At 45.2% G+C, this 24762-nt stretch overlaps 2 protein-coding genes across 2 annotated transcripts; both read left to right on the plus strand.

Annotated features, from left to right (window-relative positions):
- The first annotated feature begins 295 nt into the window (after positions 1–295).
- On the plus strand, positions 296–8305 carry LOC117041419 (epididymal secretory protein 4-like). Its single transcript, XM_033140224.1, has 5 exons — positions 296–469; positions 1285–1421; positions 2334–2404; positions 7083–7172; positions 8175–8305. The coding sequence occupies exons 1-5, from the start codon at positions 371–373 to the stop codon at positions 8288–8290; spliced, it is 513 nt and encodes a 170-aa protein (XP_032996115.1). The 5' UTR covers positions 296–370; the 3' UTR covers positions 8291–8305.
- A 5648-nt stretch (positions 8306–13953) lies between these two features.
- On the plus strand, positions 13954–19209 carry LOC117041420 (epididymal secretory protein 4-like). The gene is made up of 5 exons (XM_033140225.1): positions 13954–14114; positions 14931–15067; positions 15968–16038; positions 18105–18194; positions 19079–19209. The coding sequence occupies exons 1-5, from the start codon at positions 14016–14018 to the stop codon at positions 19192–19194; spliced, it is 513 nt and encodes a 170-aa protein (XP_032996116.1). The 5' UTR covers positions 13954–14015; the 3' UTR covers positions 19195–19209.
- Positions 19210–24762: the final 5553 nt, after the last annotated feature.

Consider the following 24762-nt stretch of genomic DNA (forward strand, 5'->3'; position numbering starts at 1 on the left):
AAGGGCTGGGCAAGCTTGTGGAGATGGGGTGGGGCGGGAGGAGGAGATGCCACGGAGCACCTGTGATCTCTGTACTTGCCCAGGAAGGGAATGTGCCAGCCTTGAACGCCCCCCTCAAGAACATCCTGCTCAACAACCCAAGAGAACAAGCATGTTTGTTCCCTTCTTCTGAAGCACAAAGGAGACCCCACTTCGTTCCACAAAACAAATAAACTAATTCCCTTTAAAAATAGCCCTGTTGGTGAGTGGGATGTGCTTTGAAGACATTTGGAGGCAGATATTTAAACTGGGCTACTGCAACCCTGGATCATCATTCTCTCCCCCTCTCACACGGTGTTCACGGTAAGAGCAGGAGAGAACCAGCTCCAGGATGATTGCTGTGCTGCTGTTGGTGTTCGGACTGACCCCTGCCTACATATTTCCTGTCAGTGCTGACATCCCTGTGCACCCGAACTTTGACCCCCAAAAGGTAAGACGCTTACAGATCAGACTTTCAGCCAAATTAACAAGATGGGGAAGCCTTACCTGTGGAAATGGGTGATGTTTCCCCTTTCTCCTCTGGCCTTGCTTCCCTTAGGGTTCTGGATAAGGCACTCGAGCAGCTTTGCTCTTGAGTAATAAATAATAATAATAAATTTTATTTATACCCTACCCTCCCTGGCCAAGGACCGGGCTCAGAGCAGCTAACAACAAGAATATAAAACATTAATATACTACCAGGCAGGGAATTAAAATACATTCTAAAATCAATGAGTCAAAGTAAATCCAATCAGATGGCAACTGGCAGATTAGGGTTGGGGACCTTGAATGCTCACAGTAAAGGCCCTGTTGCTTTTGGGTCCCCCTTCTCCTCTCCCCCAGGCCGACAAGCTTTGTTTTCAGCAGATAACTGGCTGCCTGATTTTGATATGTGCTTCTAGCTGTGGTAGGAAAATTCCAGAGACGAGGTGGGTTGCTTTATATTAGGCACGTGACAACTCCCAAGAGACTGCGATCTTCTCTCAGTATAAAATAACTGGCACTAATCTACCCATTGTCATCGGAGGGAGGAGGAGCGTGTGGGGTTTTTGGGGGGTGCGGTTGACCAGAGCTGTTGAGCTTTTTTTGGTGGGGGGGGGGGTGACAAAAATTGCACAACGGAAAGTGCAGCACTAAAAATCGCACACAGCGCTACATTCAACATTACTTTCGCAGTTGACCAGTTGGACACCACTGATTTATACAATGAACCCTTGTCAACTTTCTCTGCCCCCTAAAATGTCAATCAAAATTCTTCTGTTTTAGACGGTCGGGAAGTGGCACCCCATCGGGATGGCTTCCAAGTTGCCTGAGTTGCCTGAGGATGAGGAGAGAATATCACCGATGGACCACACGGTGGTGGTTTCAGATGGAGATATGAAACTCACCGCTTATTATATGTCGTTAGTACCGTACAACTGATATCTCTCTTACCATCATGCATAGGCTGGGAATTGAACCTGTGTCCTTGCGCATACAAAGCAGGTGCTCTGCCGCTGAGCCACAGCCCTGATTTCGCCTGAAATCAATTTGAGATGGTTTGGAAATGTCATGAAGTTTCTGGCACTGCCAGTCAGTGTAGACAATATTGAGCTGGATAGAGCAATGTCCAGATTTTGTATAGAGCTGCTGCTTAGGGAAGACTACATGTTTCCCATTCCCCATTATTTCATTTTTCTTTTTTTGTCTTTTTTTTGTTAATATATCATAAAGAGCCACTTAGGTTGGGCATAGTGATATAAATGAAACATTGCTGGAATGCCAGTGGAGACATGAGTAATCCTGCAGAAACCTTTCCTGTAGCTATTGAGAGGGCCATTTGATAATATAGAGGCCTCCAAGAAGCCCTGTTCATCTTGAAGGCATTGTTAGCGACAGGGTGTTGTTCCTCTTGACGAGGGGTCAGCAAACTTTTTCAGCAGGGGGCCGGTCCACTGTCCCTCAGACCTTGTGGTGGGCCGGACTATATTTTGAAAAAAAAATATGATCAAATTCTTATGCCCCACAAATGACCCAGAAATGCATTTTAAATAAAAGGACACATTCTACTCATGTGAAAACACTCTGATTCCTGGACGGTCTGCTGGCCGCGTTTAGAAGGCAATTGGGCCCCATCCGGCCCCCAGGCTTTAGTTTGGGGACCCCTGCTCTTGACACGGCTATCCTTCCCTCTGGCAGACTGTAAGGCATTTTACTGGAACTGTATTTCTTCCATCAGTGGCTCTGACACCCTAAGAAATACAAGTGAGGGATGAATGGCAGAAGCAGGCTGGGTATCTGGTTTTGAAGTGCTTTCATTTAGCTCTCTTTTCCAGGGATGGTGTCTGCAAAGAAGTATCCCGTGTGTTAAAGCACACCGAGCAACCTGGTATATTCGAATTTCCTGGTAAGTATGAGTGCCATGAGCCACCCTATTACCTGATGACAAAGTATGTTTTGTGATCAGAAGATCCAGATGCTGTGAATGGGCAAATGTTCAAACATCTGTTCTTTTTCCCATTTACATGCTTTCTTTTGAGTGCAAAATAAAGTTATGTGGGGGATAGCAGTGCAATCACTCGCCCACCAATGCTTGTACTATAAGAAATTAGTAAGGTTGTTTATTTTAGGAAATGCATAAGTTGGCTAGAAAAAGGTAGAAACCAGTCTAGCCAGCAATTTTTCTGGGGGGACACAGGGTTACGCATACCCCTAAACATTTTTTTAAAGAAAAAAACACTGGGTATAGCTCAAGATAAGTAGCCTGGAGAAAACAAAGGCAGCCATGCTTGCTCCATAGTTTTTCCAGAAGATTGTTCCAAGCTGACCTCTCATCTTGAGATTCAAAAAAGAAGTAGAAGGAGGAGGAGGAGGTTGTAAAGAGGATGCATCATAAGTCTATTAGTCTAAATAACAAAGAAATGGGAAGGGCCAATGAGGAGTTAAAGGTACGTAACAGTCTGGTTATGTGGAAGTCCTTTGCCCGTCTTTACCTCGTGCAAACCCCTCTTTTGCAAGCTGATTTTCCCTCAGTTCAAACAAAACATATGAATATTTTGAAATCCCCATCTGCATTTTGTGATGAGAGGGCAAAAGAGCAGGATATGGAGGTTGGTAAAAGAGACATCACAGTAACAGGAAACTGCCACAAACTATTTGTCCGTTTGCCTGTGTTTGAGCCACTCGGACTGACGGTGGCTCTTTGGAGTCAGACATCTCTTTCCATCCCAGTGACAGGATCCTTTTAAGTTGCACAACATCAGGGATTGAACCAGGGACATTCCACATGCAAAGGAAGTGATTTACCCCCTGAGTTATGGTTCCTGCTCGATAAGGCAGACAGACTCATGGCAGATGGTTAAACCAATGCCTCCACTTCCTAACTTAGGAGGATATGATTTGCCTTGTATGCCATCCAAAATTAATTTTGGGCTTTTCAAAACGTAAGACTCCTGTTTTCTCTTTAAATGTCCCCTCTGCAAAACCAGGAGGAACTGGAGTGTTTCACTCAAGGCTGCACGAAGGAGTTCTGGGTAACAGCTGGGATCTATGTTCTCAGACCTGGGGAGCAGCCTTTGCTGTTTTATCGCAGAATCCCATGTGTCCAGACAACTGATCTCTATAGCAGTGGGTGAAGGAATGGTAGTTTCCAATGCTTAATTTAGGTAGCACAACCTATGGCAGTGAACCTGGGCAGGACACTTTTTAAGACACGGAGATTCACCTAACTTAAAATTACTTCTGAAGACATATTAAATGAGGGGGTGGAGAACAGATATTACATTCATTGCATGCTACAACCTCAGGGAAAACACTATGAAGATGCTATACAGATGGCACCACACCCCTTTAAAACTCGCATGCATATATATATATATATATGAAATAACATAAATCTGTGGAAGAAAATATAGACAATATAAGCAGTATATAGACAATATAAGCAGTTTAATTGTAATATATTGTATTTTCTTTCTTTTATTCCACTCTTTCCTTTACTTTTATTGCTTTTGCTTTGGATGATTTGTTATCTATTGTCAGGGAACTGTCCCCGGCTCAGCGCAGAGTGGTGTAAGGGCTCTCGGGATGATACAGAGCGCCTCAGCCCCACCTGACCAGTAGCACCTCCTCGTCCAGCAGAGGGAACAGTGAGGTCTCCAGTGGGGAGGGGCAGGCAGCTCGGAGCTGGTGAGCCAAGGCTCTGGGGATGTTGGAGAGACCCTGCACTCCTCTCGCTCAGCGGGCAAGGAGGGAGACACACTATTTCCATCGCCCAAGTACGCAAAGGGGTGAAACAAAAAGAGGGGAGGCAGAGATTTCATATACTGAAAGTCTTACGTTGGGGTCAGAACCGGAAGGGGCCACTCCCAGATTCTGCAGACGGTTGATACAGACATGAACTTTTTAGCTCTGCACTGTACATAATATGCACATAAAACTACTAAAGAAACAGCTGGGGTTTTGCCTGGTTTCTCATGAGCAATCATTCAAGGACCTTACAGCAATCCGGGAGTCACTGCAGTTGCTCGTGAGTAGGCTCCTACACCCTTAGAAGCGCCACGGTGAGTAACCCAGCGGCGGAGCAGGGAGCGCCCAGTGGGGGAGCATCAGGTGGCGATCAGCGCAGCAAGGCAGCTCGGGACGCAGCAGCTCTGGCGAAAAGGGCGGAGGAATTGGAAGCGCATGCTACATTGCTAGCCGCGAGGCTGGAGGAACGCAGGATGCAGGACCAGGAGGCGCGGACGGCCCCCATCGGGAGGAAGCTACCAACGCTGGTGAGCAGATTTGGCAGGAACCCCCAAGAGTACCTGGGCTTTAAGACAGAGATTGAATACGCCCTGGACTTAAAGAGGAAGGAGTTTGCCAGTGAGGAGGAGTGGGTAGCCTCTGTAGTGGCCCACCTGGAGGCGGGTGTGAGGGAGTGGGTGAGACCACTGATAGCAGTGGGAAATGATGCCCTCAAGGACCTGGGAAAGTTTTTTGAAGCAATGCATGTGAAGTTCATGAGTGTGGTGCAAGGGGAAGTAACACAGCAAGAGTTGCTGACGCTCAAGCAAGGGTCCCTCACAGTCCGCTTGTACTGGTCCCAATTCACCATGTTGGTCCATAAGCTAGGTTGGGATCTGCTGTCCGAACCCTTGCAGGCATTGTTTAAGATGGGTTTGAATCTGGACGTTAAAGACGAACTCTCTCGTGGTTCCAGGCCCAGAACGATGGACGAACTCGCGAAAGCGGCGCTCTCTATAGGCGTCAGGCAGGAAGTGTGCGTCCTTCAGAAAAGGGAGAGCAAAGGGGAGCATTTCCAGGGCAACCGCATTCCTGAGATGCCTTTTGGCTCAACGCCCGGACTGCCACCTCCTGAGCTGATGGAACTTGGAGGGGCGCACGCGCGGGACTTTTCAAATGCCGCGGCTCCCAAGAAGGTTGAGGGAAAGGCTTGGAAGACAACCAGGAAATGTTTCCTGTATAACCAAGCAGGCCACTTTGTCAAGGCGTGTCCGCAGTGCAAGGGTTGGCAAGGGATGGCCAGAACGGCTGTGCAGGAGGAAGGAGAGGAGGTCAATGTGCAGGGAAACGACGGAGCCTGGCAGCAGAAAGGAGGAGCAAGCAGCGAGGCTGATAAGGAGTAGAAGTGCTCTGACCGGATGCCAGGAAAGCAGGAATTGTAGTCAAGGTGGTGCTGGAGCTCCCTAATGGCTATCTGGTGGAAGTGCAGGGGTTGATTGACTTAGGGGCGAGCACGATTTTTTTTTAGCCATGACTTTTCCTTGGAGCACCAATTGCATTTGCTCCCTTTGGACTTCCCGCTGCAAGTTACCACCATTGATGGAAGGAAGTTGGGGGGGGGAGATTACTCATCAAACCCCTCCAATGAGAATGAGCGTGTCGGGGCACTCAGAGACAATAGCCTTCAATGTTACCACACTGGCAGGACCCCCTATCATCCTGGACATGAGTTGGCTGAACCTGCATGACTCGGTGGTGTCTTGGCATCAGTGGTCGCTCACCTTTCGCTTGGCTCACTGTGTGGAGAATGGTTTTGTGGAAGGCCGTGCCACAAGACAGGGTGGCACGGCGGCAATGGCAAGCTTGCAGGTTGCAAGCGAGGGACCCCCGGAATATGCAGACTTTGCAGAAGTTTTCAGCAAGAGGGAGGCAGATAAGCTACCACCTCACCGTCCTGACGACTGCCAAATCAACTTGGTGCCGGGGGCCAAACTGCTCACAGGTAAGTTGTACTCCATGTCGGACCAAGAGATGCAAGATCTCAAGGAATTCATTGACAAGAACCTGCAGCGGGGGTTCATACGGGAATCCAAAGCTGTGGGGGGAAGTCCAGTGTTCGTTGTTTATAAGAACACCAAACAGCGCCGTCTGGTGGTGGACTTTAGAATCATTAATTCCTTGACGGAACCCATCACATTCCCCATGCCTCGAATCGACAATCTGCTGGTGAGGGTGCGAAAGGGGAAGATTTTCACCAAGTTGGACCTTGGGGGGGGGGTGTACAACCTGATTAGGGTTCAAGAAGGTGATGAATGGAAAACTACCATGTTTATGCCAGGAGCAGGAGAGCCGAGGCTCTGGGGATGTTGGAGAGACCCTGCACTCCTCTCGCTCAGCGGGCAAGGAGGGAGACACACTATTTCCATCGCCCCAAGTACGCAAAGGGGTGAAACGAAAAGAGGGGAGGCAGAGATTTCGTATACCGAAACTCTTATGTTGGGGTCAGAACCGGAAGGGGCCACTCCCGGATTCTGCAGACGGTTGATACAGGCATGAACTTTTTTAGCTCTGCACTGTACATAGTATGCACAATAAAACTACTAAAGAAACGGCTGGAGTTTTGCCTGGTTTCTCATGAGCAACCATCCAAGGACCTTATATCTATGTATATATGTCTATGTGCAAAATTAATAATGATTATTAAAAAATAAATAAAACATGAGGAGGTGTGAGAAAGAATGAATAATTGAGGTGACTAAGAATGGCTGATCCCAATTTGCCTGCCCCCCCTCCACTAACAGCCAAGATATGGGGAAACAGCTTCCTTCAGCTGATGTCTTGTGTTTTTTCCTTTATAGACGGTAATGTCCACATCATGGATATTGATTATGAAAATTATGTCATTATGCACATGAAGAAAGTAGATCATGAAGCCATGTTTCTGTCTGGTATGTGTTATGGCATTGGATTTTATTTTTATTTAATAAATACAGCTTTTTACCAATAGATCTCAGAGCAGTTCACAGTATAACATAAGAAGATAAGAAAACACAAAATACACAATATAATCAAAAACAAACCAATAATCCTCACTCCACCCTGTGGCATATCTGTGGTTCAGCAAAAAGGATGCTTATTAGTTAGTTAGTTAGTGGTAGTTATGGTTGTTGTTTTTCAACTCACTCTTCAGCCACGAAGAGGTTACAAATCTCTCTCTCTCTCTCTCTCTCTCTCTCTCTCTCTCTCTCTCTCTCTCTCTCACACACACACACACACACAGACACAAACTAGCCCTAAAAGGCACAAAAGGAGTATGCTGTCAACAGTCATCGATACTGTATAGAGCTAAAAAGAAGGAGGAAACCCTATTTAAAATCTTGACTACAATAATCTTCTAGAATAAAAAGTGGCTAATGGAATAATCAACCCTACCTGGGATGAAGGAATATCTTTTTTGCAAAAGGGAGCTGAACCCTAAAGAATGGCCACTTTAGCACTTCACATGAAGAAAAAATGTGTCCCCAAAATAAAAGGCAAAAAGGGGCTGCAATATTAACAATGATGCAGCAGAAAGAGCAGCTGCCATTAAGCCTCCCACTAGCAAATAGGGACAGTCAGCACAAGTGAAGGCCGTCAGTTCCTTTAGATCAGGCATGGCCAGACTTGGCCCTCCAGATGTTTTGGGACTACAACTACCATCATCTCTAGCTAACAGGGCCAGTGGTCATGGATGATGGGAATTGTAGTCCCAAAACCTCTGGAGGGCCAAGTTTGGCCATGCCTGTTTAGATCCTCTGCTCTGGTTTTATGGGGGTTCTGTTTCTGACTGTCTAATGGACAATCCAGAGAAGATGGCAGGAAGAATAGACTTTGGGTGCTCTATAGACATAAAATACATATTTCAGCCTTTCTGAGAACAACATTTACTCAACCTTTGCTTGTGTTTAAAGCTAGGGGATCAGAAGTGGGAGATGACATCAAAGAAAAATTCAAGAAATTAGTCTTGGAGCAAAACATTCCTGAGGCACACATCAAATACTTTGAGAATGTTGGTAAGGCAACCTGATCTCAAGATTTTTTTATTGTAGGTGTGTATGAATGTCTCTGTGTGAAACAGAATCTGAGGATCTATATTTAGTCCCAGAGAGCTTCACTAATCTGGATCAAAACTACAGTTCGAGTACAGTGGTATCTCGGTTGTCGAACGCTTCGGAAGTTGAACATTTCAGTTTTCGCCGAAAACCTGGAAATAAATGCTTCTGCTTTGAATGTGCCTCATAAGTCAAATGGCTACTGAGGCTCATTTCTCAATTGTCTCAATTGAATTTGGCGACTGCCCATTGTGCCTTTGTTGTTGAAAGTTTCAGAAGTCGAATGGTCTTCCAGAACAGATTACGTTCAACAACTGAGGTACAACTGTAGTTAAATCACTGAAATTAAATGCGGTCTGATTTCCATGCTTAATTATAATTAAAGCACCCAAAGCTATCAGGAATTGAGTAGGGGGTTGATTTGCTAAGGCCAGCAGACAATTTGGACCTAGCTGTGGGGATGGATAGGAAGGAGTTTGTTCTATATCCCTCAGCTGGGGTGGTGTGCGTGGTGGGAATTCAGCAATTCTGGCTCCTGGGCAGGGTCTGGCGAGAGCCCAGCTGAAGGACACTGGTGGCCCTGTAGTCTAAACCACTAAGCCTCTTGGGCTTGCCAATAAGAAGGCTGCCAGTTCGAAACCCCACAGCAGGGTGAGCGCATCTCCTGCCCACCTAGCAGTTTGAAAGCATGTCAGTGCAAGTAGATAAACAGGTACTGCTGTGGCGGGAATGTGAATGGTGTTTCCGTGTGCTCTGGTTTCCATCATGGTGTTCTGTTGCAAAAGAAGCTGTTTAGTCGTGCTGGCCACATGACCTGGAAGGCTGTCAGTGGACAAACGCCGGTTTTCTCGGCCTGAAGTAACACGAGCACCACAACTCCACAGTCACCTTTGACTGGGTTTAACCATCCAGGGGTGCTTTACCTTTACCTTTTTACCTAGAGCCCAGCTCTAGATAATGGCCTGGTTGGGACTAGCAACTCTGTCTTTAGCTGCCTTATAGGGCTCACATTCCAGTTAATTATAATTAAAGTAGCTTCAGTCCCAGCTGCAATGAGGCAGCTTCCACTTGGCTGGAAACTGGGAAACACCCATTACAAAAGTTATGCATGGGATGTTGGCCTAGGTGGCTTTCATATTTGAAGCTTCACATTCCCCCAAAGGCCTTAGTGAGGACTCGTCCTTCCTGGCCACATATGAAAACCTTTTCTTGCTGCTGTCAGTAAACTTGGCTGCTCCTGCTCTTTGGTTTTCACACCTCTGTGTTGCTTATTTTATCTGCTCTTCCTTCACTGGCATAAATTTTTTTGTGCTCTGCTTCCCACCCCCAAAATTTCTGCATTTGTTAACTGTGTTGCATGGCTCAGTTCTGAACTAGAATGGTGAGATGCAAATGTTCCTCACCGTGGAGGCTAACCCATTATGGCAAATAGGACATGGCCCCACCAGCCTTAGTCCGCCCCTAGGGAGTCTTCACATGCCCACCTTCTTACTGACCACCAGCCAAAGAGTGGAACTGCTTGAGAGCTTCCTCCTCCATCTCAGTGTTGCCCCTGTAGAACTCAGTAGGCGGGGGCCTCTCATGGCCTGTAGTTGCAGCTGTCATTTGCTCTGGCTCCATCTGCTTTTGGCCTCCCTGCCTCCCATGCCACCAATCCCAATGGGCATCATCTGCCACTGATTCCAAATAATGAAATACATATCAGTTGCTCACATTTTCTTCCTCCTTACCAGTTTTCCTGACACTCTTCTTTCCCTTTTTCCCACAGAACAATGTACTCCAGAAGCTGCCTAATAGCCAGATATAGCATTTTCTCCATATATATTCACACCATTGGTTAATAATCAGAAATACCCAATAATTATTACTCTTTCTGAATGGTGGAGACGATGATGACTACGGATCAATGCCTCTGTCCACTCACCACATTTCTGGCTTAAAGAAATTGATGCAATTAGAACAACAACGTCTTTGGGTTCCTCCTCCCTCTCCTGAAACTATTTTAAAAATAAATACGGTACATTGCTTAGATCTTGCACACTTTGTCAGATACATTATTGGAGGTCAAAATGGGAGGCGATAAACATATATGAACCTATCAAGCAGCCAAATCATCTGCCCAGTGAGTTCATGACTGTAGAGGTTGCCAATATGGTTCTCCAACTTCAGCCATCCATGCCCATTGGCCAAGCTGACTGGGACTGATAGTACTGATGGATGGAGTTCAACAACCTATGAAGCTCACCGTGTTGGCCACCCCTTGTCTACTCTGCATTAGGAGTAGCTCTCCAGAACCTTGGAATGAGAAAGGCTTTGCCCATGACATGCTCTTCCTTTAATTGAAGGTGCCAGACACAGGCACATCCTGCATGTAAGCTAGTACTCCACCTGTTCTGAAAAGTCCTGGAATGAGAACTGTGGAAAGGGGAATGGGTACAGAAGTGTGAGAGAATATAAAAGAGAGGCTGGTTGTAATTCAAAAAAGAAAGACTGATGGAGAAAGGTGAGAAGAGAAACTGAGAGGGACAAAATAGCAGGGCAGAGAAGAAAAAGGGGAAGAGGAAATATAATGATTAAAGAATAATGTAATGCTCAACTGCCTAAGGCCCAGGCAAATATAGATGTTTCAACCCCATTTCCTCTGGGGAGAGAAGGATTTGGCAAATGACACAGCCAATTGCCTGTGTTGCAACCCTCCATACCTGGCTGGTTGCGGAAGCATTGCAATTAAATAATTTAAAGTGGATTGGTTACATCTTACTATGAATGCCTGTTTCACCATTCCTTTCATTTAGTGCAGGGATTTTATTTTATGTAGAAACAGGAGTCGGCTTTTGCAGCTGCACATCAAAAGACAACACTTTTATTTGTTCTCCAAAACATGGTTGCTGTTGTTTAGTTGTTTAGTCGGGTCCGACTCTTTGTGACCCCATGGACCAGAGCATGCCAGGCACTCCTGTCTTCCACTGCCTCCCGCAGTTTGGTCAGACTCATGTTGGTAGCTTTGAGAACACTGTCCAACCATCTCGTCCTCTGCCACCCCCTTCTCCTTGTGCCCTCAATATTTCCCAACATCAGGGTCTTTTCCAGGGAAATATTGTCCAGTATCACCTTACAGACCAACTAAGTTTGTTCTTGGTATGAGACTTCGTGTGCATGCACACTTCTTCAGATGCACTGATACAGAATTCACCAGACCTTTATATATAGTGAGAGGCTGGGGAGTGGTATTACTCAGAAGGGTGGTGGGAATGGGTGATTGGCTGATAGGTGTGGAAAACCTGTTGATGACTGTTAACTCTATATTGGACAAACAGGCCAAACCCTACGCCAAAGGATAAATGGACATAAATCTGATATCAGGAATCACAAGACAGAGAAACCAGTAGTTCAATCTCCCAGGACATTCTATACAAGATCTCAAAGTAGCTGTCACATTACAATCGAATTTCAGAAATAGACTGGAAAGACAAGTGGCTGAATTACAACTTATTACCAAACTTAAAGCCATGGAGAGACCTGGTCTGAATAGAGACATTGGGTTCTTATCTCATACATGATAAAGCTATTTTTGGTTGGTCTCTGGACAATTATATATATATATATACACACACACACACTAGCTGACCCAGCCACGCGTTGCTATGGCTAATAATGTGAATTGGAAAAGGAAGTATAGTGGAAAAGAGGAAATGTGTGGTTTTTATACCTTATTTTGTTGAAGTGTAGGATGTCTGCAGGGTGTTTTGATGTGTAGTTGTTGTCTTTGTGCAGTTTGGAGATGTTTGTGGTGGGACGGGATATGTTTTGGAAAAAATATAAATGAATTCCTATGTCCTTGGGACAGGTTTGTGCGCCTCAGCTCCGCGACTGTGGATACGTGCGAGGCGAGTGTGGCAATTGCGGAAGCGTGGTTTCCTGCAGACTGGCTGGGTGGAGGCGGAGGAGGAAGTGGCACAAAGTGGGAATGGGGTACTTTTGTTTTCGGCCCTTGGTTCTGCACAGGGGATGGTGGGGACAGAATAAGCTCGCTTTGTGTAAAAAAGTCGCTGGCTGTGTAGGTGGGCGAGGGTAGGGAGCAACTTGTGGACGGGGGCTTACCGGTTTGCGGTTTGCGCGCCTCGACTCTGCGCGTGGGCGACGTGAGGTCGGAAATGGTGGACGGCGCTTTGCAGGTCCGCGCGGGTCAGGCAATGTCTTAGGGCGATCTGTCTTTCTATTGGCTGCTGGCAGTGCCGGTCAAAAAAGAAGAGGAGGGGCTAGAAACGGGTGCACTGTGCTATACCTTCAAACGTCCACTGGAGGGGGTAAAATCATTTTTTTAATGTAAAATCATATTTCTACCTATGAAAGGTGTGGTATATTTGCAATCCAGGTACGCAAGATCACTCCCATATACCCATGGAATGTTGTGTCCAAATTCAAAGAGAATTGGTCAAGGGGTTACGGAGCATTGCGGCTACATCAAACGGCCCATCTTGAACACGTGTGTGTTTGTGTGTCTGTGCACACACACACACACACACACACACACACACACACACACACACACAGTGTCACAACAACACGGCTACCTACCTGAATCTGTGTCACACAGGTTCTCTGTGTTCCACCAGATTTCTGTTACACCAACTATATCAATGGTATATCAATCTCTCCCCACCAAGCCAGCTCACAAAGGGAATGGATCCCGTTCGGACCAGAGGTACCACTCTAATGTGTGCATGTTAGAAAAAGAACAACATTTATTGTGGAGGTTCTAGATACAGATAGGTAGCCGTGTTGGTCTGCCGTAGTAAATAAAAAATAAAAAAATCCTTCCAGTAGCACCTTAGAGACCAACTAAGATTGTTCTTGGTATGAGCTTTCGTGTGCATGCACCCTTCTTCAGATACACAGTTTGTGTTTCTTCAGTTTGTTGTGGAGGGTTAGGGTAAGGGTGGATTTCTCCCACAACTCTAGATGACAATCTCCCCTGTGCTCATCACATCTATTTTGTGAGCAGGGTGAGTGGCAAGGGATGATCTATATTTCCATTTTGGCACTGGGCTGGGTGTACTAGTTTGAACCCATGGTTAGGATAATTGCTCTGCACCTGCTGGTCTTCTGCACATTCCCCCACCTGTGGCAGTGCTGCTGCCAGGGAAGGTTTGATGGGCCAGATCAGGTCCTTGAGGTGGCAGTTCCCTCCACCAGCCCCTGGGACGTGTGGTCCAGTGATCTAATATCCTGGACAAGCTTAAGCATTTCATTCTGTGATAGGTCTTCTACTTCTTTTGCTGAAACGACCTCAAGTCATTAAGGGCTGGGCAAGCTTGTGGAGATGGGGTGGGGCGGGAGGAGGAGATGCCACGGAGCACCTGTGATCACTGTACTTGCCCAGGAAGGGAATGTGCCAGCCTTGAACACCCCCCTCAAGAACATCCAGCTCAACAACCCAAGAGAACAAGCATGTTTGTTCCCTTCTGGAGCACAAAGGAGACCCCACTTTGTTCCACGTCACAAATAAACTAATTCCCTTTAAAAATAGCCCTGTTACTCCCACTCTGTTCTTCCCTTTTGCATAAGTTGGTGAGTGGGATGTGCTTTGAAGACATTTGGAGGCAGATATATAAACTGGGCTACTGCAACCCTGGATCATCATTCTCTCCCCCTCTCACACGGTGTTCACGGTAAGAGCAGGAGAGAACCAGCTCCAGGATGATTGCTGTGCTGCTGTTGGTGTTCGGACTGACCCCTGCCTACATATTTCATGTCAGTGCTGACATCCCTGTGCACCCGAACTTTGACCCCCAAAAGGTAAGACGTTTACAGATGGGACTTTCAGCCAAATTAACAGGATAGGGAAGCCTTACCTGTGGAAATGGGTGATGTTTCCCCTTTCCCCTCTGGCCTTGCTTCTCTTAGGACTTTGGATAGGACACCTGAGCAGCTTTGCTCTTGAGTAATAAATAATAATAATAAATTTTATTTATACCCTACCCTCCCCAGCCAAGGAACAGGCTCAGAGCAGCTAACAACAAGAATATAAAACATTAATATACTATCAGGCAGGGAATTAAAATACATTCTAAAATCAATGGGTCAAAGTAAATCCAATCAGATGGAAACCGGCAGATTAGGGTTGGAGACCTTGAATGCTCACAGTAAAGGCCCTGTTGCTTTTGGGTCCCCCTTCTCCTCTCCCCCAGGCCCACAAGCTTTGTTTTCAGCAGATAACTGGCTGCCTGATTTTGATATGTGCTTCTAGCTGTGGTAGGAAAATTCCAGAGACGAGGTGGGTTGCTTTATATCAGGCACGTCCAACTCCCAAGAGACTGCGATCTTCTCTCAGTATACAATAACTGGCACTAATCTACCCATTGTCATCGGAGGGAGGAGGAGCGTGTGGGGTTTTTGAGGGGTGCGGTTGGCCAGATCTGTTGAGCTTCTTTTGGTGGTGGTGGGGGAATGACAAAAATTGCACAACAGAAAGTGCAGCACTAAAAATCGCATGAAGCGCTACATTCAACATTACTTTTGCAGTCGACAGGTTGAACACCACTGCTTTATATAATGAACCCTTGTCAACTTTCTCTGCCCCCTAAAATGTCAATCAAAATTCTTCTGTTTTAGACTGTCGGGAAGTGGCACCCCATTGGGATGGCTTCCAAGTTGCCTGAGTTGACTGAGTATGAGCAGAAAGTATCACCGATGGACCACACGGTGGTGGTTTTGGATGGTGGAGATGTGAAACTCACCGCTTATTATATGTCGTTAGTACCGTACAACTGATATCTCTCTTACCATCATGCATAGGCTGGGAATTGAACCTGGGTCCTTGGGCATACAAAGCAGGTGCTCTGCCACTGAGCCACAGCCCTGATTTCCCCTGAAATCATTTTGAGACGGTTTGGAAATGGCATGAAGTTTCTGGCACTGCCAGTCAGTGTAGACAATATTGAGCTGGATAGAGCAATGTCCAGATTTTGTATAGAGCTGCTGCTTAGGGAAGAGTACATGTTTCCCATTCCCCATTATTTCTTTTTCTTTTTTTGTCTTGTTTTATCTTAATATATCATAAAGAGCATAGTGATATAAATAAAACATTGCTGGAATGCCAATGGAGACATGAGTAATCCTGCAGAAACCTTTCCTGTAGCTATTGAGAGGGCCATTTGATAATGTAGAGGCCTCCAAGAAGGCCTGTTCATTTTGAAGGCATTGTTAGCAACAGGGTGTTGTTCCTCTTGACCAGGGTCAGCAAACTTTTTCAACAGGGGGCCGGTCCACTGTCCCTCAGACCTTGTGGGGGGCCGGACTATATTTTGGAAAAAAAATATGTTCGAATTCTTATGCCCCACAAATGACCCAGAAATGCATTTTAAATAAAAGGACACATTCTACTCATGTGAAAACACTCTGATTCCTGGACGGTCTGCTGGCCGCGTTTAGAAGGCAATTGGGCCCCATCCGGCCCCCAGGCTTTAGTTTGGGGACCCCTGCTCTTGACACGGCTATCCTTCCCTCTGGCAGACTGTAAGGCATTTTACTGGAACTGTATTTCTTCCATCAGTGGCTCTGACACCCTAAGAAATACAAGTGAGGGATGAATGGCAGAAGCAGGCTGGGTATCTGGTTTTGAAGTGCTTTCATTTAGCTCTCTTTTCCAGGGATGGTGTCTGCAAAGAAGTATCCCATGTGTTAAAGCACACGGACAAACCTGGTATATTCGAATTTCCTGGTAAGTACGAGTGCCATGAGCCACCCTATTACCTGATGACAAAGTATGTTTTGCGATCAGAAGATCAAGATGCTGTGATTTGGGCAAATGTTCAAACATCTGTTCTTTCCCCCCATTTACATGCTTTCTTTTGAGTGCAAAATCGATTTATGTGGGGGAGAGCAGTGCAATCACTCGCCCACCAATGCTTGTAGTATAAGAAATTTGTAAGGTTGTTTATTTTAGGAAATGCATAACTTGGCTAGAAAAAGATAGAAACCAGTCTAGCCAGCACTTTTTTCTGGGGGGACACAGGGGTACGCATACCCCTAAACATTTTTTTAAAGAAAAAAGCACTGGGTGTAGCTCAAGCAAAGTAGCCTGGAGAAAACAAAGGCAGCCATGCTTGCTCCATAGTTCTTCCAGAAGATTGTTCCAAGCTGACCTCTCATCTTGAGATTCAAAAGAGAAGTAGAAGGAGGAGGAGGTTGTAAAGCGGATGCATCATAAGTCTATCAGTCTAAATAACAAAGAAATAGGAAGGGCAAATGAGGAGTTAAAGGTACGTCACAGTCTGGTTATGTGGAAGTCCTTTGCCCGTCTTTACCTCGTGCAAACCCCTCTTTTGCAAGCTGATTCTCCCTCAGTTCAAACAATACATATGAATATTTTGAAATCCCCATCTGCATTTTGTGAGGAGATGCAAAAGAGCAGGATATGGAGGTTGGTAAAAGAGACATCACAGTAACAGGAAACTGCCACAAACTATTTGTCCGTTTGCCTGTGTTTGACCCACTCGTAAGACTCCTGTTTTCTCTTTAAATGTCCCCTCTGCAAAACCAGGAGGAACTGGAATGTTTCACTCAAGGCTGCACGAGGGAGTTCTGGGTAACAGCTGGGATCTATGTTCTCAGACCTGGGGAGCAGCCTTTGCTGTTTTATTGCAGAATCCCATGTGTCCAGACAACTGATCTCTATAGCACTGGGTGAAGGAATGGTAGTTCCCACTGCTTAATTTAGGTAGCACAACCTATGGGCAGGACACTTTTTAGGACATGGAGATTCACCTAACTTAAAATTACTTCTGAAGACATATTAAATGAGGGGGTGGAGAACAGATATTAAATTCATGGCATGCTACAACCTCAGGGAAAACACTATGAAGATGCTATACAGATGGCACCACACCCCTTTAAAACTCGCATGTGTCTGTATGTGTGTGTGTGTGTGTGTATAATGAAATAACATAAATCTGTGGAAGAAAATCTAGACAATATAAGCAGTATAATGAGAATGATTGGAAGTTTTACATTTTAACTTGTTATTTAATTGTAATATATTGTATTTTCTTTCTTTTATTCCACTCTTTACTTTTATTGCTTTTGCTTTGGATGATTTGTTATCTATTGTCAAGGAACTGTCCCTGGCTCATCGCAGAGTGGTGGAAGGGCTCTCGGGATGATACAGAGCACCTCAGCCCCATCTGACCAGTAGCACCTCCTCATCCAGCAGAGGGAGCAGTGAGGTCTCCAGTGGGGAGGGGCAGGCAGCTCAGGAGCTGGAGAGCCAAAGCTCTGGGGATGTTGGAGAGACCCTGCACTCCTCTCGCTCAGTGGGTGAGGAGGGAGGCACACTATTTCCATCACCCCAAGTACGCAGAGGGGTGAAACAAAAAGAGGGGAGGCAGAGATTTCATATACTGAAACTCTTATGTTGGGGTCAGAACCGGAAGGGGCCACTCCCGGATTCTGCAGACGGTTGATACAGACATGAACTTTTTTAGCTCTGCACTGTACATAGTATGCACAATAAAACTACTAAAGAAACGGCTGGAGTTTTGCCTGGTTTCTCATGAGCAACCATCCAAGGACCTTATATCTATATATATATATATATATATGTCTATGTGCAAAATTAATAATAATTATTAAAAAAATAAATAAAACATGAGGAGGTGTGAGAAAGAATGAATAATTAAGGTGACTAAGAATGGCTGATCCCAATTTGCCTGCCCCCCCCTCCATTAACAGCCAAGATATGGGGAAACAGCTTCCTTCAGTTGATGTCTTGTGTTTTTTCCTTTATAGGTGGTAATGTCCACATCATGGATATTGATTATGAAAATTATATCATTATGCACGTGAAGAAAGTAGATCATGAAGCCATGTTTCTGTCTGGTATGTGTTGTGGCAATGGATTTTATTTTTATTTAATAAATACAGCTTTTTACCAATAGATCTCAGAGCAGTTCACAGTATAACATAAGAAGATAAGAAAACACAAAATACACAATAGAATCAAAAACAAACCAATAATCCTCACTCCACCCTGTGGCATATCTGTGGTTCAGCAAAAAGGATGCTTATTAGTTAGTTAGTTAGTTAGTTAGTTAGTTAGTTAGTTAGTTAGTTACCGGTAGTTACGGTTGTTGTTTTTCAACTCACTCTTCAGCCACGAAGAGGTTACAAATCTCTCTCTCTCTCTCTCTCTCTCTCTCTCTCTCTCTCTCTCTCTCTCACACACACACACACACACACACACTAGCCCTAAAAGGCACAAAAGGAGTATGCTGTCAACATGGAAGAATGGCCACTTTAGCACTTCACATGAAGAAAAAATGTGTCCCCAAAATAAAAGGCAAAAGGGGGCTGCGATATTAACAATGATGCAGCAGAAAGAGCAGCTGCCATTAAGCCTCCCACTAGCAAATAGGGACAGTCAACACCTGTGTAGGCCGTCAGTTCCTTTAGATCAGGCATGGCCAGACTTGGCCCTCCAGATGTTTTGGGACTACAACTACCATCATCTCTAGCTAACAGGGCCAGTGGTCAGGGATGATGGGAATTGTAGTCCCAAAACCTCTGGAGGGCCAAGTTTGGCCATGCCTTGCTTAGATCCTCTGCTCTGGTTTTATGGGGGTTCTGTTCCTGACTGTCTAATGGACAATCCAGAGAAGATGGCAGGAAGAAGAGACTTTGGGTGCTCTATAGACATAAAATACAGTAGATATTTCAGCCTTTCTGAGAACAACAATTTACTCAACCTTTGCTTGTGTTTAAAGCTAGGGGATCAGAAGTGGGAGATGACATCAAAGAAAAATTCAAGAAATTAGTCTTGGAGCAAAACATTCCTGAGGCACACATCAAATACTTTGAGAAAGTTGGTAAGGCAACCTGATCTCAAGATTTTTTTATTGTAGGTGTGTATGAATGTCTCTGTGTGAAACAGAATCTGAGGATCTATATTTAGTCCCAGAGAGCATCACTAATCTGGATCACAACTACAGTTCGAGTACAGTGGTATCTCGGTTGTCGAACGCTTCGGAAGTTGAATATTTCAGTTTTCACTGAAAACCTGGAAATAAATGCTTCCGCTTTGAATATGCCTCAGAAGTCAAACGGCTACTGAGGCTCATTTCTCAATTGTCTCAATTGAATTTGCCGACTGCCCATTGTACCTTGGTTGTTGAACGTTTCAGAAGTCGAATGGTCTTCCAGAACAGATTACATTCGACAACCGAGGTACAACTGTAGTTAAATCACTGAAATTAACTGCGGTCAAATTTCCATGCTTAATTATAATTAAAGCACCCAAAGCTATCAGGAATTGAGTGGGGGGGTTGATTTGCTAAGGTCAGCAGACAATTTAGACCTAGCTGTGGGGATGGATAGGAAGGAGTTTGTTCTATATCCCTCAGCTGGGGTGGTGTGCGTGGTGGGAATTCAGCAATTCTGGCTCCTGGGCAGGGTCTGGCGAGAGCCCAGCTGAAGGACACGGGTGGTGCTGTAGTCTAAACCACTAAGCCTCTATGGCTTGCCAATAAGAGGGCTGCCAGTTCGAATCCCCACAACGGGGTGAGCGCAGCTCCTGCCCACCTAGCAGTTTGAAAGCATGTCAGTGCAAGTAGATAAACAGGTACCACTGTGGCGGGAATGTGAATGGCGTTTCCGTGCGCTCTGGTTTCCATCATTGGTGTTCTGTTGCAAAAGAAGCTGTTTAGTCGTGCTGGCCACATGACCTGGAAGGCTGTCTGTGGACAAACACCGGCTTCCTCGGCCTGAAGTGACACGAGCACCACAACTCCACAGTCACCTTTGACTGGGTTTAACCATCCAGGGGTGCTTTACCTTTACCTTTTTACCTAGAGCCCAGCTCTAGATAATGGCCTGGTTGAGACTAGCAACTCTGTCTTTATCTGCCTTATGGGGCTCGTATTCCAGTTAATTATAATTAAAGTAGCTTCAGTCCCAGCTGCAATGAGGCAGCTTCCACTTGGCTGGAAACTGGGAAATACCCATTACAAAAGTTATGCATGGGATGTTGGCCTAGGTGGCTTTCATATTTGAAGCTTCACATTCCCCCAAAGGCCTTAGTGAGGACCCGTCCTTCCTGGCAGTGGGAGATTCATGCTCTGGCACTGGGGGTGGGAAGCAGGCGGGGGCGGGGCTGGGGCTGGCGCGCGTACTGGGGGCGAGGCCCGCTGAGATGGAACCCTATCGGGATCCTGCTGCCCGGGGCACCCCGCCCCCTACACCAGTGCTTCGTACGCCAGTGCCACTGATTCCGAATAAAGAAATAAATACATATGAGTTGCTCACATTGTCTTCCTCCTTACCAGTATCCCTGACACTCTTCTCTCCCTTTCTCCCACAGAACAATGCACTCCAAAAGCTGCCTAATAGCCAGATATGGCATTTCTCCATATATATTCACACCATTGCTTAATAATCAGAAATACCCAATAATCATTACTCTTTCTGAATGGTGGAGACGATGATGACTACGGATCAATGCCTCTGTCCACTCACCACATTTCTGTCTTGAAGAAATTGATGCAATTAGAACAGCAACGTCTTTGGGTTCCCCCCTCTCCTGAAACTATTTTAAAAATAAATACATTGCTTAGATCTTGCACACTTTGTCAGATATATTATTGGAGGTCAAAATGGGAGAAGATAAACATATATGAACCTATCAAGCCGCCCAAGCATCTGCCCAATGGTTCTCCAACTTCAGCCATCCATGCCCATTGGCCAAGCTGACTGGGACTGATAGTACTGATGGATGGAGTTCAACAACCTATGAAGCTCACCGTGTTGGCCACCCCTTGTCTACTCTGCAAGTGGGACATTATCCTTCAAAATTCACACTGCTCTGAATTTTGCAATGCAGTCCTCTAGCAAAGCAATGTGTATAGAAATGCATATATATTGGGCGAAAGAGTGCATAAAAATGCATATCTTTGTGAAAATAGCATGAAAACATACACTATATCAGGGGAGGTTTCTTGTAAAAGAGTGTATATTAGGGGAAATTGTGTTCACAAGCTCAAATTATTCCTTTCAGTTGCTACCGATAAAACTAAAGTTCCACCTTCATTAAGGATAACTGAAATTGCATGTGTCCTAAACCATTTATCTTGGTTTCAGGTGAGATCTTCTTCTCTCATGTTTCCACAGTCTATCAAGTTTGGCAAGTGTTATTGCTGCAAAACCACATCTCCTGTACATGCCTGCTTTGGCTTTTGCATCTTTTTGTTATGTTGGCTTTAAGGTAAATGAAAGACTAGACTTGTTTCAGTTCCCCCTTTGAAACGCATTTCTTGTTGAGCCTAACTTTCCCAATGCTTTCCTCCTTCTTTTTGCCAGTTGATTCTTATTAGGGTTGTGAAATGTCAATGAAATAGAAAGATGAAAACACCACACAACATGAATGAGAGCAATCAACCATAACGACTATTACACATTAATGAAATAATGATAATACAGACTCTCAGCACAGGGTACTTTTGCAGCTGACAGCTCTGCCTCTCCTCCCTGCATAATGATGTTTTCGCTAGTAAGAACCCCGAGGGTTTGGGCTTAGTTTCATAATGCATAATTATTTTTAAAGTTTCATCTGGCTGTTATCAAACACCTTTTAAAAACCCTTGCCTCTTCCAGAAGAGAGTGACACACATGTCGGGAACAGGAAGAGGAAGGAGAGAGCAGAGCTGTAGAAAAGGGGCTGACAACAATCTGCCATTTTTGTTGTAATTCAGATGATGTTGGCCTACCTCTGGCCATGCTGGTTTGCAGCCAATGTGAGTTGGAGTCCAACAACATAGAGACGGCCACAAGTTAGCCACTCTTGTTGTAAATGCCCAGTTCTTTGTCACAGATGAAAGCAGTAGGGAAATGGTGGTAGCCAGCTTAACTGAGGGGTTAAAAGGAGGAGGAGAATGCTTGTAGAAGAGGGGGAAGGGCATGGGAAGGAATTCAGCTTTGTGCTAAGGTTATTGTTTGGTCAGGGTAAGCTTCTTGACTTGCTAGACAAAGCGACCCCTCCTCTCCTCCCTCCTGCACGTTGTCCTCTGGCATAGCTGTCAACTTTTCCCTTTTTAAAGGGAAATTCCCTTATTCCGAATAGGATTCCTCGCAAGGAAAGGGAAAAGTTGACAGCTATGTCCTCGGGGGTTCTCCTGACCTGTTTCAGCATGACCAATTTCAGGGGGCATATTGGGGGGAGGACAGGGGAAAGCTCCTTTGCAAAAGTGGAAGTCCATGCACAGATTTTTCCACTGATGGAACTAATTAGTCAGATCCTGCCCAGGGAATCCCTACATCGGGTAAAGACAGATGGAAGTTGAATGGCATAGCCCTCTTTTCTCTAGTTGTCAGATTGATCTGGATGTGGGGAAACTATTGTGCCTCTTAAACAGGTGATAAGAATCTGTGGAGTCTTAAAGGGCTGGTGTTTCCCCTCCCCATTAGTGCCCCTTTCTTGCTTCTGTCTTATTTTCTAGTTGTCCTCAGAATCTCCATAGTTTGCTCTTTTATTACACAACATGTGCTGGTGGGTGCTAAAGAATCTCCCCACAAACTGGCAAATGCAAAATGTGAAAATTTTGCAAAGTGGCTAAGGCATGTATGTCTACTCAGAAGTATTAATGGGGCTTACTGCAAGGTAAGTGGGTACAAGATGGTAGCCTAGGCTTTGGTTTAGGAAAAGTGCAGTTCTTGTGTCTTTAGCAGCTGTGCGGCAAGCAGAAATTCAACAGGTTAGTATGGAAATGCAATCATTCGAAAAGCTTCACCCATTTACATTCTGTTTGTCAGACATTTTATTACATGTGTGGCCACTGATTTATTTGGGGGCCCCTCCAGTCCATCTTTAAAAGAGGCAAATCTGCATATTACGCATGGCATATGCAAATTATATGCACATCTATGGTCTCTTTTGTGAGTGGGTCAGAGGGTCCAGTCAACATGTACTGGACATATACTGGACCCAGAAAATCCTGTTGGAACCCCTGAGGATGGAGGAAGAGATATAAAAGTTTTATTTGCATATAGAATTCTACACAAAATCACATTTGCTTTGCTGGGTGAGGTTCAGATTAGCAAAGGGCTCCTTCTCCACAGCAGCCCCTTCAGAGTAAAGGCAGGTCTGCAATAAGCCAATGTTTGCTTTAATAACCCGCTTCAGGGGAAATTCTCGCCTATCGTGCATGTAATTGCACACAGTTCCTGTTTGAACAAAGAGGAAGGGTGCTTATGATGTGCACGCAGCCCTTGACACATGCTGTGGAAATTTGCCAAATCATGCCCCAAATTTTCTGTGTATAATGCTTTCCTTTTGATATGTATGGTAACAACAGAGCAAACAAACACACATGGATGTACCTAACAGAAGGTGGCACACTGTGGAAAATGCAACCATACACCTGAAGATAGGAGAAGAAAATCAACAGCTGTGGTTTCACGTTAAATTTTGCACACACACTGGCTATGAAACAGTAAAATGACACAAAACTTAATATATAAAAACAAGCAAATGATTTGCAGGCACAGGGGGGTCTTACAGGAATGCCCACAATGGTAATAAGAGACTTAGGAAGATCTTACATGAATACAATACCTACAATAATTAATAGATTTTTATATTTTTGTCTAAGCCTTTCCAACCACAAAAGACTCTGAAGAATTGAGCATTTATCAGGCTATTGGATTTGGCCTAACTTGGCAACTAAAGCCGCAAACAAGTAATTCTTAATCCTTTACACATTATTCCCCCAGCCAGAGCAAACACACAACACACACACCATCCCTTCAACCTGAATTTATTAACTCTGGTTTAAACGAAATCTGGGGGTCAGTTTTGTGTGTTTACATACAGCTAACACAACATATGAAGGCAGCAATCTTCCATTCTTCCAGTCTTCTAGAGAGAAGGAGTGGCAAACCTGAGGCCCTCCCGATGTTTTTGGACTATAGCTCCCATCGTTCCTGATGTCTGGCCATGCTAGCCAGGGGTGGTGGGAGTTGGAGCCCACACCTGGAGGGCCATAGGTTCGGCACCACAGTTGTGTTTTCTAGATTTGTCCCAGATATTTTGAAGCACTGTGCTGTTTTTCCTGGACCTCTGTGTATGGACCCACATGTTGACTGTGAAATTCTATTTTACCACCACATTCCCTACCCCTGCCCTAGAGATCTGGAGAGCAGCAGCTGGAGTAAAGACCCAGGAGAAGATGGTGCACAAAAACATCACAAAAAGAGGTGGGACAGGGCGGGATGGGAGCAGAACAGGGTATTTGCAGGTTTTTTCAATGGTGTTTCAAACATACTTAAATGTGTGGTGCCTCAGAATGTAACCCCCGCATAAATGGGGAGTTGCCTTGTTTATAGCAAGCACTTAAAAATGGTAATCAAGAATTAGGCAAAATGTCAATTTAGCTCAGCAGCACCCCATTTCTGATTGATT

The sequence above is a fragment of the Lacerta agilis genome, chromosome 2 (genome assembly GCF_009819535.1).
Source record: "Lacerta agilis isolate rLacAgi1 chromosome 2, rLacAgi1.pri, whole genome shotgun sequence".
Taxonomy (NCBI): domain Eukaryota; kingdom Metazoa; phylum Chordata; class Lepidosauria; order Squamata; family Lacertidae; genus Lacerta; species Lacerta agilis.

What these genes read in the sequence shown, in the direction of transcription:
- LOC117041419 (XM_033140224.1), top strand. Translation starts at nt 371, where the DNA reads ATGATTGCTGTGCTGCTGTTGGTGTTCGGACTGACCCCTGCCTACATA. An exon ending in CGAACTTTGACCCCCAAAAG is followed by an intron (nt 470 to 1,284) that starts GTAAGACGCTTA and finishes CTTCTGTTTTAG; the next exon opens with ACGGTCGGGAAGTGGCACCC. An exon ending in CTCACCGCTTATTATATGTC is followed by an intron (nt 1,422 to 2,333) that starts GTTAGTACCGTA and finishes TCTCTTTTCCAG; the next exon opens with GGATGGTGTCTGCAAAGAAG.
- LOC117041420 (XM_033140225.1), top strand. Translation starts at nt 14,016, where the DNA reads ATGATTGCTGTGCTGCTGTTGGTGTTCGGACTGACCCCTGCCTACATA. An exon ending in TGGTATATTCGAATTTCCTG is followed by an intron (nt 16,039 to 18,104) that starts GTAAGTACGAGT and finishes TTTCCTTTATAG; the next exon opens with GTGGTAATGTCCACATCATG. An exon ending in TGAAGCCATGTTTCTGTCTG is followed by an intron (nt 18,195 to 19,078) that starts GTATGTGTTGTG and finishes TTGTGTTTAAAG; the next exon opens with CTAGGGGATCAGAAGTGGGA.